General features: G+C 38.6%; 1 protein-coding gene across 5 annotated transcripts in view; it reads left to right on the top strand.

Moving 5' to 3' along the window:
- Nucleotides 1–12,551, top strand: part of LOC135253402 (zinc finger MYND domain-containing protein 11-like) — a 51,465-nt gene that overhangs the window by 20,502 nt on the left and 18,412 nt on the right. For 3 of the 5 annotated variants that reach the window (XM_064332664.1, XM_064332666.1, XM_064332665.1), the window contains exons 2-4: nucleotides 1,750–1,886; nucleotides 4,389–4,548; nucleotides 8,522–8,545. In XM_064332664.1, coding sequence (XP_064188734.1) covers nucleotides 1,756–1,886; nucleotides 4,389–4,548; nucleotides 8,522–8,545 — 315 coding nt within the window. In that variant the 5' untranslated portion in view covers nucleotides 1,750–1,755. The remainder of the gene's footprint in view (nucleotides 1–1,749; nucleotides 1,887–4,388; nucleotides 4,549–8,521; nucleotides 8,546–12,551) is intronic. The other 2 variants (XM_064332667.1, XM_064332668.1) reach the window with 1 other exon arrangement.

Genomic DNA, 12,551 nt, shown 5'->3' with positions numbered 1-12,551 from the left:
TGTTAGACTATGACATTTCATAGAACACTTCCATGTACAGAGGATGTCCTTCAAAAAAGTCACCTTTACATGGCAGTGTTTCATGTGTCATAGGCTAATGTATATAGAAATGGCAATGTTGTTGCTTTGATGTATTCCAGGGGTCAGGGATGTTTTTTTTACCCTAAAAGGTCATCTTACAGTTTGCATGCTTTCCATGGGAATTAAATTGCTTCCCAGTTAACCTGCTTGAAGTTAGCTGTAGGAAAATCCTTTAATTCCCATGGAAAGCATGCATCGTATGCTGTAACTGCAGCACAAACTGTAAGATAACTTGCTTTCACTTTCTATGCAGGTCAATGTCTATAAGCACAAACTGATGAACAGCACCATCCAAAAGGGCTATATGATAATTTCTCCCATCAGGACAGCACTGTTCGGCAGCTGTTTATATTATGGTCCTGATTGTACACGTGTCAAAGATTTATTGAGTGAATGCATTACTCATAGCAACACTATCATAACTTAATTTCTATATTATATATCAATTTGGGGAAGGTCATTAGGCTACAGTGCATACACAAAGACTAATGAACAGCATGCAGGACTCAGAACGAGTGATTGTCTCTGTGTGCACATTGAGTGGTGCGTGCGGCATAACCAGCTGTGGTTGAACTCAGGAAGGTATTTGTTTTAGTCCATAGTCTTGATTTTTTGTTTAGGAGAAACATGCTTTACTTGCATTTAACATTATATGAGCACTTCTGGATGAGATCACAACAGGTTGGAAGGCAAGGATGGGCCACGCCAGGCAATCGGGGGATTAGCAACTCAAAGCAGCACTTTTCCTCCAGAGTGACAAATTAGTCAGATGCTCCAGCACAGTTAGGACCTCATGTGTGCATGTGCCAAGCTGGGAGGAACAAAGGACACTTGCACACTCTGCATGTCTCCCTCTCCCATTGCAGCATGCCGTGTATTTCCACAGCACATCTGTGGTGTGCAGGCAACTACATTGTTGCAAAACCTTTCCTATATTTTTGCAGACATTTCAGAAATATACAAATTGCAATTATTGCCCTGCAGTGTTTGGCCCCCCACATCACTGCTTGATATTATTTATAATAATAATAATAATAACAGTAAGAATAAGAACAGTCAAAATATCAACAGAGGGCAGATATACTTAACCATCACATACAAGACAACTCTGAGTACATTTGACCAATATTAGCCTCATAGAAACTCTGTTAAAGTTGGAGTAACACTGACCAGAATACTGAGAATTTGAATCAGTAGGCAGAGTTGTTGTCACTTGCTGAGTATTTCTGTGCTTATTCATTCATCTCACTGTATTTTCCTGGAGTGGACCTTGGGTGACTTTATTGAGAAGAATGTTCTTGTTTTATTTTTCTACATTTGTTAATTTTGTTCTGTATTCATTAAATTCCTTTTGGAAAATTATAGGTTTGATGGGCTCAGCAGCAGTTTCATTGCAAACGGTGCCATTTGGTTTATCAGAAAGAAATAGATTATATGTAATTGGTTATTTTACTTGAAAGTCCAGACCAGAAGAAGGTCTTTGTTCTATTCTGTATTTGTCCAAAGTGCAAAAGCAGATGGAAGCAGAGCTGTGTATAGATTTGCTGTTGTGAAAATTGTGCCTCAGGATTACACTGCTTCAGAGGGTAAGTTAGGACACGAGAGAGAGACAGGGAGAGGGAATGGAAGTACTTCTGAATCAGTCAGTCTTTTTCTTTTTGTCTGCAGTTTTAAATGAATAAAGAGATGATGTCACGAGTGATGAAGAAACGGCAGGCTGACCCCAATGTGGTTCAGCACGTGTGGTCCGCCATTGAAGTCATCCGCAATCAAAAGCAGATTGCAAACATGGACAGGATCTCCAAGTAAGTTTTACATGCCACACAGCATTGCACACTGCACCTTGCACTTCATTTTGGCTCCTCTTTCCTACTCATTTCAGTAGAATGACTGGGGTGGAGCCCTAATGTTATTAGGATAAGTTTCACGGACAACACATGCACTGTCTGCCATTTTAGCTTGTGTTTCTTTCTCTTTTCCACTGAGTTAAATATAAAGATGGAAACTCAATGGCCCCAGAGATCCAGGCTGCATTCTGGAGTTCACTGATGTTTTCCTAAATTTCCCCAAGGGATATTTTCATTTTGTGTTATTGTTTTTCGGGGCATGGTTCTGCTCAGTTTTCAGTCTTATTTGAATTCTTAAGTTTTGTGAAAAAACAGCTAATGTTGTAGAGCTTCAACAAATCCATTTGATCTTTTCTCTGTTTTATTCTCTGCAGTTATTCAGCTAACTCAGTAATCCTGCTTCATTATGCAGGCCCCAGTTCATCCTCTATCACTGATAGTTGAACTTGTATCATTGTGTAGTAGCTAATAGTTATTTAGTGAAGCACCCTTACACTGGCTATTGGAAATTAATGAGTGAATAGAATCCTCTTATAGACTAAGCTATATTTATGATTTTATAACTGTCAATATACAATAATGAAATACAAAATTAAATAGTTGTACATATAATTTAACACTGAATGAAAAATACCCATTGTAAGATTGCTTATCACAATGCTGATAATGCGCTTGTCAGTACTTTTATCAACTACTGAGAATCCCTGGCCATGTACTTTAGTAAGGACTGCCTGCTTATAGGAGGGTAGGTACATCTGTCTGGGGCTTTTATAGACCCCTTAAAAGTCGGGAAGCTACATGAAGCAACTGAACATCTAAGATCAGGCAAGTTATCTTGTAAGCTTGCCCTACCGTCCTGAGAAAATCTTCCAGATCCCTACGGTATAACCAAGATATCACCCTCTTTGGCGGCCAGATATATACATGTATTTGGTTTATAAATCTAGCATATACACATATAAAGCCATAAATGCAACAGCCTGACATTTTGTGTATTTAAATAGCTGAGAAAAAAATGTTGAACTGACTCTTTCCTTGTCACAGCGGTCTCCGCAATAACGAAGTGTATACTTCTGTTGCCAAAATACACATGTATGTTTTTGATGACTAGTTAGTGATGCAAATGAGAAGAGGCACAGCTTCTTCATTGTCTCTAACGGGATGTTGGACTCAACCGCTACAAAATCCTCAAATGCAATAGGTATACCCAGTGCTCAAACAGCAGCAAAGATTATTTGTGACATAATTTTTAAAAACTCACAATTCTGTGGCATTCCGCGTTTATGTGTATATTTCGTTTCTCAACCCAATTTCTGAGATTCCTTCCACGATTTCCGCAAAACAGAAGATACAAGGCCTGGCTGTGGCCTTTTTTTTGTTTGGAGAGGTTTAGGTGGTGGGTTTCAGTCTAATTAGATAATTAGCTAATGATAAATGACGATAAATGAGTTTCATCACTTAGCTCGAATTGGGGTGTGGGTTGCCTCATTTTGGTGTAAAAAAAGAAAACAGAGTGAGAGAAGTAAGTCACTCAGCATGAAAATAGCCATCGCTGTGTTATTCTGATTTTTATAATAATGTTCTGCTTTTTTCTGGGGGGGGAGGGGGGGTCATTTAAAACTTAATGACATGCCACTAAATTACAAGCTCTCTTTGTCAGCCGCTCACTCACTCGCACACTTTACATGCTTAATCTGTTTTTTTCAAGAGGGGTAATGAATGAGACTGAGTGTGATGAGTGAGATGAGTTTATATGAGTGAGACTGAGTGTGATGAGTGAGACTGAGAGTGATGAGTGCAACTGAATGTTATGAGTGAGATGTTTTTAATTTATTTTTTTTATTTAACCTTTAGTTACCCAGGCTAGGTTCACTGAGCACAGATGCTCTTTTGCAGGAACGCCCTGCTTCACACTCATACACATTCACACCTGGGAGCTGCCCAGTACAACCACAGTCCTCTATTGCTGGCCACTGAGCAGCTCCACTGGAGGGAGAGAACATTTTTTAGCCAATTAAATCAGAGGATGATTAGGTGGCACGTCTTTGCGAGAGCCAGATCTGGGATTTTAGCCAGGACACCGGGGAACCCCCTACTCTTAGCGATAAGTGTCATGGGATCTTTAATGACCACAGTGAGTCAGGACCTCGGTTTAACTCGTCTCATCCGAAAGACGGCATCTCCTACAGCACAGTTTCCCCTGTGATTGAGTTTAGCCAAGTGAGACTGAGAGTGATGAGTGAGACTGAGTGTGATGAGTGAGACTGAGTGTGATGAATGTGATGAGACTGAGTATAATGAATGTGATGAGTGAGACTGAGTGTGATGAGTGAAATGAGTGAGATGAGTGAGATTGAGTTTAGCCGAGTGAGACTGAGTGTGAGGAGTGAGACTGAATGGAATGAGTGCAGTTGACTGGGGCTGAGTGCCTGAGATCTTAAGGAGGCATCTTTGTGGCAGGTACCTGAGCCGCGTGTTCGGCGTGCACCCGAAGGAGACGGCACGGCAGCTCAACCTTGCGGTGAAGGATGGGCTAGTGGTGGAGACCCTCACTGTGGGGTGCAAGGGTTCCAAGGCTGGCATTGAACAAGAGGGGTACTGGCTCCCTGGAGACGAGGTGGTGAGTGGTGTTTGTTTATGTCAAAAAGGCAGTCAGAATGCTTGTGCTATTCATATAGTATGAGAGGTTGCTGCTGGACGATTGTACTTATTTGTACAAAAATGGTTGCAGAGACAATTGTGTTTCTTTGTAAATCACAGTGAAGGACTATTGTTAAATGCATCCAGGCTATAGTGTTGCACATGTGACAAGGCTTCAAAAGGTCTGTCTGCTTAGCAGATAGCGTCTTCATTTTGGGGAGTGGGTTACTCACCTTACATTTATCTTCTTATGCGGAGAGTCTTTACTGAAACAGTTCAGGCTAAGTTCAGCTTGAGAAACCCTACCAGGAGAATGAACCCCACAGCCTTCTGGGAATGAGCCTTAACCACCCCACCACATGGCACAGAGGGACAACACTTTTTCATCACATTCCCACCTAATGTTACTGTGTTTACAAGAGAAAGAATTTGGACTACCATCCAAAAGACCACCATCTATGATGGAAATGGTATCCATGATTTTTAAAAACCTCAATATGCTTGACCAGATAAGATTATATTATTATTATTATTATTATTATTATTATTGTTGTTGTTGTTATTATTATTATAATTATAATAATAATAATAATAATAATAATAACAATAATTATTATTATTATTATTAATAATAATAATAATAATAATAAGGTTCAAGGTTATGTTTATTGTCCCACCAGGGGAAATTTGTTTTGCAGCCAGGGTTCACATGAAGACAAAAGGACAACATCATGACAACATCAACACAATAAAATCACTGAGCTAGTGCAGGGAAATGGAAATTCATACAAAGTATTATTATTATATAGTAGTATTATACATTTATATTTCCTGCTGTTGTTTTATTTTCACAGAAATTACAGTAGATTTATCGTTCCCTTAAATTGTTGCATCCATGTTCTTTTATAAGTCTCCCCATTATAGTGCTCTGACATGTACTGTATTTGTGCTTTTTATTGAATTACTTATTACTAACTACCTTTTTACTGAAACACTTCGAATTGAGGCTTACCACTGTGTCTCTGGCTGCCACTGTGCAGATGGCCTTTAGAAATGGCTGGCAGCTTGAATTACTGAACATACTGTGTGCCTCCCCAAATTAATTATATTTGAATTCATGTAATTTCTTCCTGTTTCATCATACATTTGTAATGGCACTTTGGAAGGAAAACCTTTTGTACTTCTACAGCTGTCCAGCAGGGTATAAACCAGTTCATGTTTTGGAGGGAGACCATGCTGACTGGTCTGTTTGGACAGTGACATCATTAACAGCAGACTTGTCCTTGTCACTGTTTCACCTCCTGTTTCAATTCAAATGCTCCCTTTGTGAAATGGGCAAATGGCTTACAATAAACATCTCTCTGTTTGTGACAGGGACAGCCAAGCTACAGTAACTATCTTTTTTGTGACAGGGACAGCCAGGCTCCAGAAAATATCTCTCCTTTAATGAAATGGGAAGCCAGGCTACAGTAAATGCTGATCTCTTTATGAAAAGGATAGGCAGACTACCGTAATACAGCATTGAGCCCTTGCAGTTTCTCACTTTTCAGTATAGTTAATTATGAATGCCAGCATGGTATGACTCATAGATCAATATGAACTCATTTTAGCAGCTTTTTATTATAACTGGACTTGATTATACCTCTACCCAGCTTAATATTTTACCTGCACCTTCAATAAGGTCGAAAGAAAGTGGGCAAAGTTTATGGTCCTGGGTGATTTGACCAGGATCACCTATTGGTCTTTATGTACCCTTAGAAATTTTATGTTTTGTGTACAATAGAAATTTTTACATTGTGCACTATTTCAATTTGAGAGGAATATATGGATCTTTAAATGGCATTATTTACAGTATTTTTTGAATACTTCTGTCTAGATTTTTTTTTTTTTTTACAAAATACCCATTTATATAGCTGGATATATTACAAAATTTGTAATATATAGGAGTTTTTGATTTTTATGAGAACAGAACATTTCACACAGATTGGCAGTTTTTGGCTATTTTGAGGTAATTTTCACTAGGAAGTGTGAGCCTGACCTCGCATCATGATGTAAAGATGTTACATTTTGCATTTTGTTAGTGAAGGGGCAGTGCTGAAATTAAAAGTAATGAAAAATTACGAAACAAGAGAAATTAGGATTGCCTTCCCCTAAACCCCCTTCTCTTGGATTGAACTGAATAATGTCAAGCATTTTGATGTGTTATTGTGTAGAGCGTGATGTGTAGGGAGCATCACACTAACCACTACAGTGAAGTGTGAGTGTACATGGAGGTGTTGTGGTCAGCCCACTTGGGCTGCTGTCCAGGCATGTTGAATAATAACCCCTTCTCCTCCTTTTTTTCATTGGGTGCCTGATAGAACCAATCACATCTAATGCTGCCCTCAGCAATAAATAAAACTAATTTGCCCTTAAATTAGAGTTCACACAATTTCCTTCTATTTCATCATCTTACACTTTTGTGCCTCTATAACTGTCCATTCAGGCGTATACTTTTCTCAAACTTACAAAAAAAATGTGGCACTTTCACTTGCGCATTATGTGTTTTATTAATAGGGCTTTACCCAGTGGGTAAAAATGTGGAAATGTTTAATTTTTTATTTTTATTTTTAACAAGATTGTTTAATACTACATAGGATTAAATTCAAATACCCATCTTACTTGACATGTTTATAGCAACCCAATCAAAACACTGCAAATTGTTGTAGCTAAGCTGTATTTTCTTCTTATCCTAATAAGGCCGGTCTGTGTGCAAGTTTTTATTTAAGACCAACACAAAGACACCTGATTCTATTTACTAAGGTCTAAATAAATAGTTAAATCGGGTGTTTTAGTGCTGGGCTAAAACAAAAGCATGCACCCACACCGACCCTTTTCAGATAAGTTTGGACACCCCTACTGTAAGCTAAACACTAGGGGTGGAGTTCACCAAACGGGTGCAGTTTAAATCCCTGCGTCTACTCACACAGTCTGTACTAATATCAAGCTAAGCCTGCTGTGATGAGTAAAGTCTAATCTCAGCTCACAAAACCACAGCTCTGTCTGTTGTATGAATGACAGACCTATGACTGAGCCAATGAGATACCTTTGTGCTTTTGGGAAGATTTTGTATTTGACACACACCAGCTAGACTCACCTTCAGATCTCCCATTCTGGTGCTGAACTGGTAGTGGTAAAATGTTTTGGGTTCACAGGTGTTAGAAGCTAACTGTTTGCTGCTGTTGCAGATGCTGGAAGGTGTGCTGGCTGCCCAGGCTGTGCTAAAATGTGCTGATTTGTCTGTTCTAGAGGAGTCAAATCCTTCAGTTCAAATTAGAAACAGTGTTCCACACTGGGTACACATTGAGGCACGGTTGGTTTCCCTGTTGATGTGTGCAGCAGCTGTTCTCAAGTTAGGTGGGCGATTAATTGATCAGCATGGGTAATTAACCAATGAGCCCAGTCATTATATCAATAAATGTCATCAGTAAGTTTATAATGTGGGTTCAGCACCCCTTTAAGCAAGATTACTACATACAGCAGGTGCTGTCAGAAACAATAAAAATATTGCTATGCACATGATTTGTGCAATACCAGTTCAATCAAATGTCAAGAAAGCACAAGCTTTTCAATTCAAGGAGAGTTTATTACCAAAGTGAATTTTAGATCTCCCTTCAACAATCCATGTCTAACTTTTTCTGCCATGCAGGAGTAGTCACACCTGACCTCTGGGTTTAGATTTATGTGTGATTGGTGTGCCTCCTATCAGCTTTGACTCTGCAGTTTTTGTGTGGGATTTCGCCCGGATTTCTGGTGTACTCCACCCCTGGACACTCGCTTTCCCCGCAGTATCAGAGAGGATGAGTTCCTCCCCCCAGTAACGATTAGGTGTAGCTCTCATGTCAGGTCCGTAGCACATCTGAGGAATGCCACAGGCTTTTAAACAGTGTTTTCTGGATCGCTTGCTATCACAGGACCCGGAAGCTGAAGAAAGAAAGGTAAGGGTGCATCGGTTTTTTTTAAATCAGTTTCTTCTACTAACATGGTCATTTCGTGACAAACTGGCACGTGTGCTCTGTGCAGCCCTGCTGTTGATTCAACTTGATCTCTTTGCCAAATGTGAAAATAGACTGGGTGGAAATAAATACAGCTCAATTTGTTCCATAAGTGCCCATGGTGCAATTTGTCAATGTTCAGCCCCCAAGGTCCATTTTCACATTATAATATGAATACCTTCATAGTTCCCAGATCATTTTCTTTTTTTGTTGAACTGCTGCATTAATTGATTAGCATTGATCAATCATAAATAAAAGGAATGTTCCAACTTACCCTGTATGCCACTTTGGCCTTAGCTTTGAGTAATATATATAGTTATGCCATTTCTGTTTTTAGTGGAATTAATTCATAACTACCTCTACCTCTTAGTGATGTATAAAAAAATGGAATTGCTCACTCAAGGACAATATGCTGTGTTGCTCAGCTAAATGCCCTTTCCCCTTTTAGTAGAAGGTGTAAATTTCTGAAACGCCTTCAACTCAAATTGACCACATCTTTGCCAACCTTGAAGAGCTGAACCAATCAGGATGCTTACATAAATCAGTTACCTGCAAAGCAATAGACAGGCTAAACATTGGCAGCAATAGCAAGTCTCTTTAAACTTCCAAAGCAGTGCCTCTGAGTACTCATGACTAATTTGTTGCGGAATGGCCCAGTGTTGATTTATGACTTTTAAAATATCTGCTCGCTACTCATCTGTAAAGTTGCTTAAAACACAATAAAGATGACTAAACAATTTATAGGTCTGGTTTTTTAAAAGAGTTTTCCTATTTTTTTCATGTTTATTTTCCTTTCTTGAAGCAACTCAAATCAGTCTCACTGTGTTAAACCAATTAGCATTGCTTCAGGAATCATAATCTTTTCTTCACGATAAACACACATAATGCTCACTGTAACCCTCACTATGTGTGAAATATACCAACAAAGGTTTGTAGCAAGCATATATAAGTGAAAGTTCTTAGTGTTGCTTGTGGAAATAGATTGAATAGTTTTCCTAATAGTAGTTTGTGAATGGTAGTTTGTGAAGAATGTTCTGTGTGTGTTTGTGTGTATGTTTGTGTGCCCACGTGTGTGTGTGTGTGTGTGTGCGCGCATGTGTGCGTGCGTGTGCGTCTGTGTGTGTGAGATCTCTCTTTCTCCCCAGTATGTGTCTTGTAGGAGAGGGACGAGACAGTTTCTGCTTTGTGGGAAACCAGTCCATTCAAAATCTATAGTAGGCTGACCCACTGTGCGCAGGCACACAGTAAAATGTCCAGTGTTGATATTATAGGGACCATATGTACTGAATATTGTACTCTGCAATGAATATTTCACATGGTCTGGTTAAGCTCAGTCAAGCTGATCAGCCTTCATGGAGGAACAAGAAAGTTGAGAGCTTTGCACTCATTTTCTCTTTTAAAAATAATAATAATTGAGATTATTTAAGAGCCTTTAAACATTATAAATAATCTTACACTGCTGTCCTTCTTCAGTGACTTAATGGAATGTAAAAAAGAAAAAAAAACGTTAAAAAACATTAATTCCTACCTCATTACATTACATACCTCTCTTGGATTGCTTTGCTACCGTAAAGGTTGTTTCTTCACCTTTTTGAATTGCAATGGTATTCTTTGAAGTTGAAAGCTTTAACCCTAATTGCAACAGATCCAAATTGCATCAACATTCCAAATGAAAATCAAAGTACTGTACAATTTATTTGACTGATTTATTGGGAAAGTAACCTCACAGGCTATGTATTCGAAGGAAGGATAACCAGCTGTGGATTCAGAAAATAGCAATATCAGTACCTTTGTGGTTCAGAAATATAAAAGGTTCATTTTCAGATTAGCATGTTAGGCTGGTCTAGTTTTTTTTATCTGTCAGTGTCTTGTTTTCACCTGACCAATTAGCCTGTTGTTATATAGATGTCAATTTCCCTTGTTTGAATAATACAAAAAATGTAAATAGATTGGTTTATTGTTGGAACTTATGATTTCGCTATCTTGATTTCTAGCTATATATTATGTATATTAGCTAGAAATATTTAATAAAATTAGGAAATATTTTCTAATTTCTAAACATGAGTAAAGTCTGCCTAATAGCTATAAATGCAATTAGTATAGTTACTAAATGACTTATGAATTTTGGTAATGAAGACTTACAAGCGGTCAGTTAATTTCTCTCAATTAAACACTATTTCGGTCCTCAAGAAAGCATGGCAATCTGGTGAAGCAAATTCTTTCCAAATCTACTGCTGGCTATTGCTTTTACCCTGTCTGACCAGTTAACGCATTCTACTTTTACGAACAGCCAGCGATGGAACATCACTTAAAAACAGGGAAATTGATGTACACCACTGGATGATTGATTGGATGTCTACACTGGGGGAACAGAGGAGATATTTGCACTACATTAAGGAAGGATATGTGTGTAGGTTTGAAACCGTAGTAATATATTTATATGCTGTGAGTGCTCTTACAACTTAATCTTTCACCAAAGAGACATAAATATCCTTACAGAGGGGACAAAGGGGAGAATTAAATGCCTTACACAGTAATATGTTCAGTGTTAATTCAACTCCATTAGGGACCATATGTACCATGTAAGAGTAGATTTAACACTGAATATTTTAAGATGTGGATAAAGCAAAACCTGGCTGTAAAATTATGAAACGGATGCACAATTACAGTAACTCAACTTGATCACTTGGGTCTGGGAGAACTGTCTTTCCCATTCCACCAGGAGGCGCTGTGAGAGGATGTTGGCTGTCGTCATTGCTTTGTGGCCAGTCACATTCTTAAAGCAATATCCCGACTTTTTTCTGGAAAGTATGAACGTGAATATTTGGGTTAAAAAGTAAGTAAATACTATTTATTTGCATACCTATTTAGCATTTGGCAATTAATTTATTATCAAAGGTATTAATTATCAAGTCAAATCACCATTCGTTGATAGGCAGGGCAAACTGTTTGGATCAGCCTTTATCAAAATGTAACTCACAACCAGATGGAAATTAAGAAATTTATAAAGTTACAACAAATATTCACGTCTAATCTAAAGACGAGGTTCAACTACCTTAAAACAATTAACAAAGGTTGCAGATATCTTGAATGAAAGAAGATACCAAGCCACATCATTTGTCCCCAAGTAAATACTATTTATTTGCATACCTATTTAGCATTTGGCAATGAATTTGGTAAACATTGGCATACATACATATATAGATTTGATGAGTGAAAACGCAGTTGAGATGTTTGCAAGGCCATAGTCTGGATTTTTTGGGCGTACTGACTGTGGTTGTACAAGATTGGCCCTGTATGATTCTGCTTACAGAAAGGCTGAATTGTAATTGCTTTGGTGTGTCTTTTTTTCTCTCCCTCATTCCGAGAACTCAGCTGTAGCCTCTTTGTTTTTTTTGTTCCATTGTTTTTGCCCGGAAGAGGTTGAGTCCACGTGCCAAGAAATAATAAAAGGAAAAAAGCAGAAGGACAGGCCAGGCTGCAGCTGTTTACACAGATGGAGTGACAACCGGGCGAGACTGATGTGGACACAGGCTGATAGGAGAGAACAGATCCCCCCAATCAGGAGGCGTCTTTTACGTTGGTCCAAGAAACCACATGCCTCAGATTGTCTCACTGTTGCAGTCGTGTATTTCAGTTGGCAGTGTATCTTGATCTTAATTGTGACAATTCCCAGAACTAGTTTTTAGAGATGCCCATATACGGAGTGAACTACACATCTTGTATTTTTACACATAGTTAATGTATACAGCTTTTTATGGATTGAAGCAATTAAAGTTAAATATCTTGCTCAAGGGCAAAATGCGGTGCATCTGCCTGTGATTCGAACCTGTGACCTCACCCAGTTACACACGCCGTTCTAAAACCATTGTGCTACATTGCCAGTTCTTAGCCTGAGCCCTTGTTTTAAAACCATATCTGATTGAAAGTAGTGTAGGCTTCACTGACG

The sequence above is a fragment of the Anguilla rostrata genome, chromosome 4 (genome assembly GCF_018555375.3).
Source record: "Anguilla rostrata isolate EN2019 chromosome 4, ASM1855537v3, whole genome shotgun sequence".
Classification (NCBI taxonomy): domain Eukaryota; kingdom Metazoa; phylum Chordata; class Actinopteri; order Anguilliformes; family Anguillidae; genus Anguilla; species Anguilla rostrata.
The sequence above is the reverse complement of the archived record's forward strand: the minus strand, read 5'-3'. Positions and strand labels throughout refer to the sequence as shown.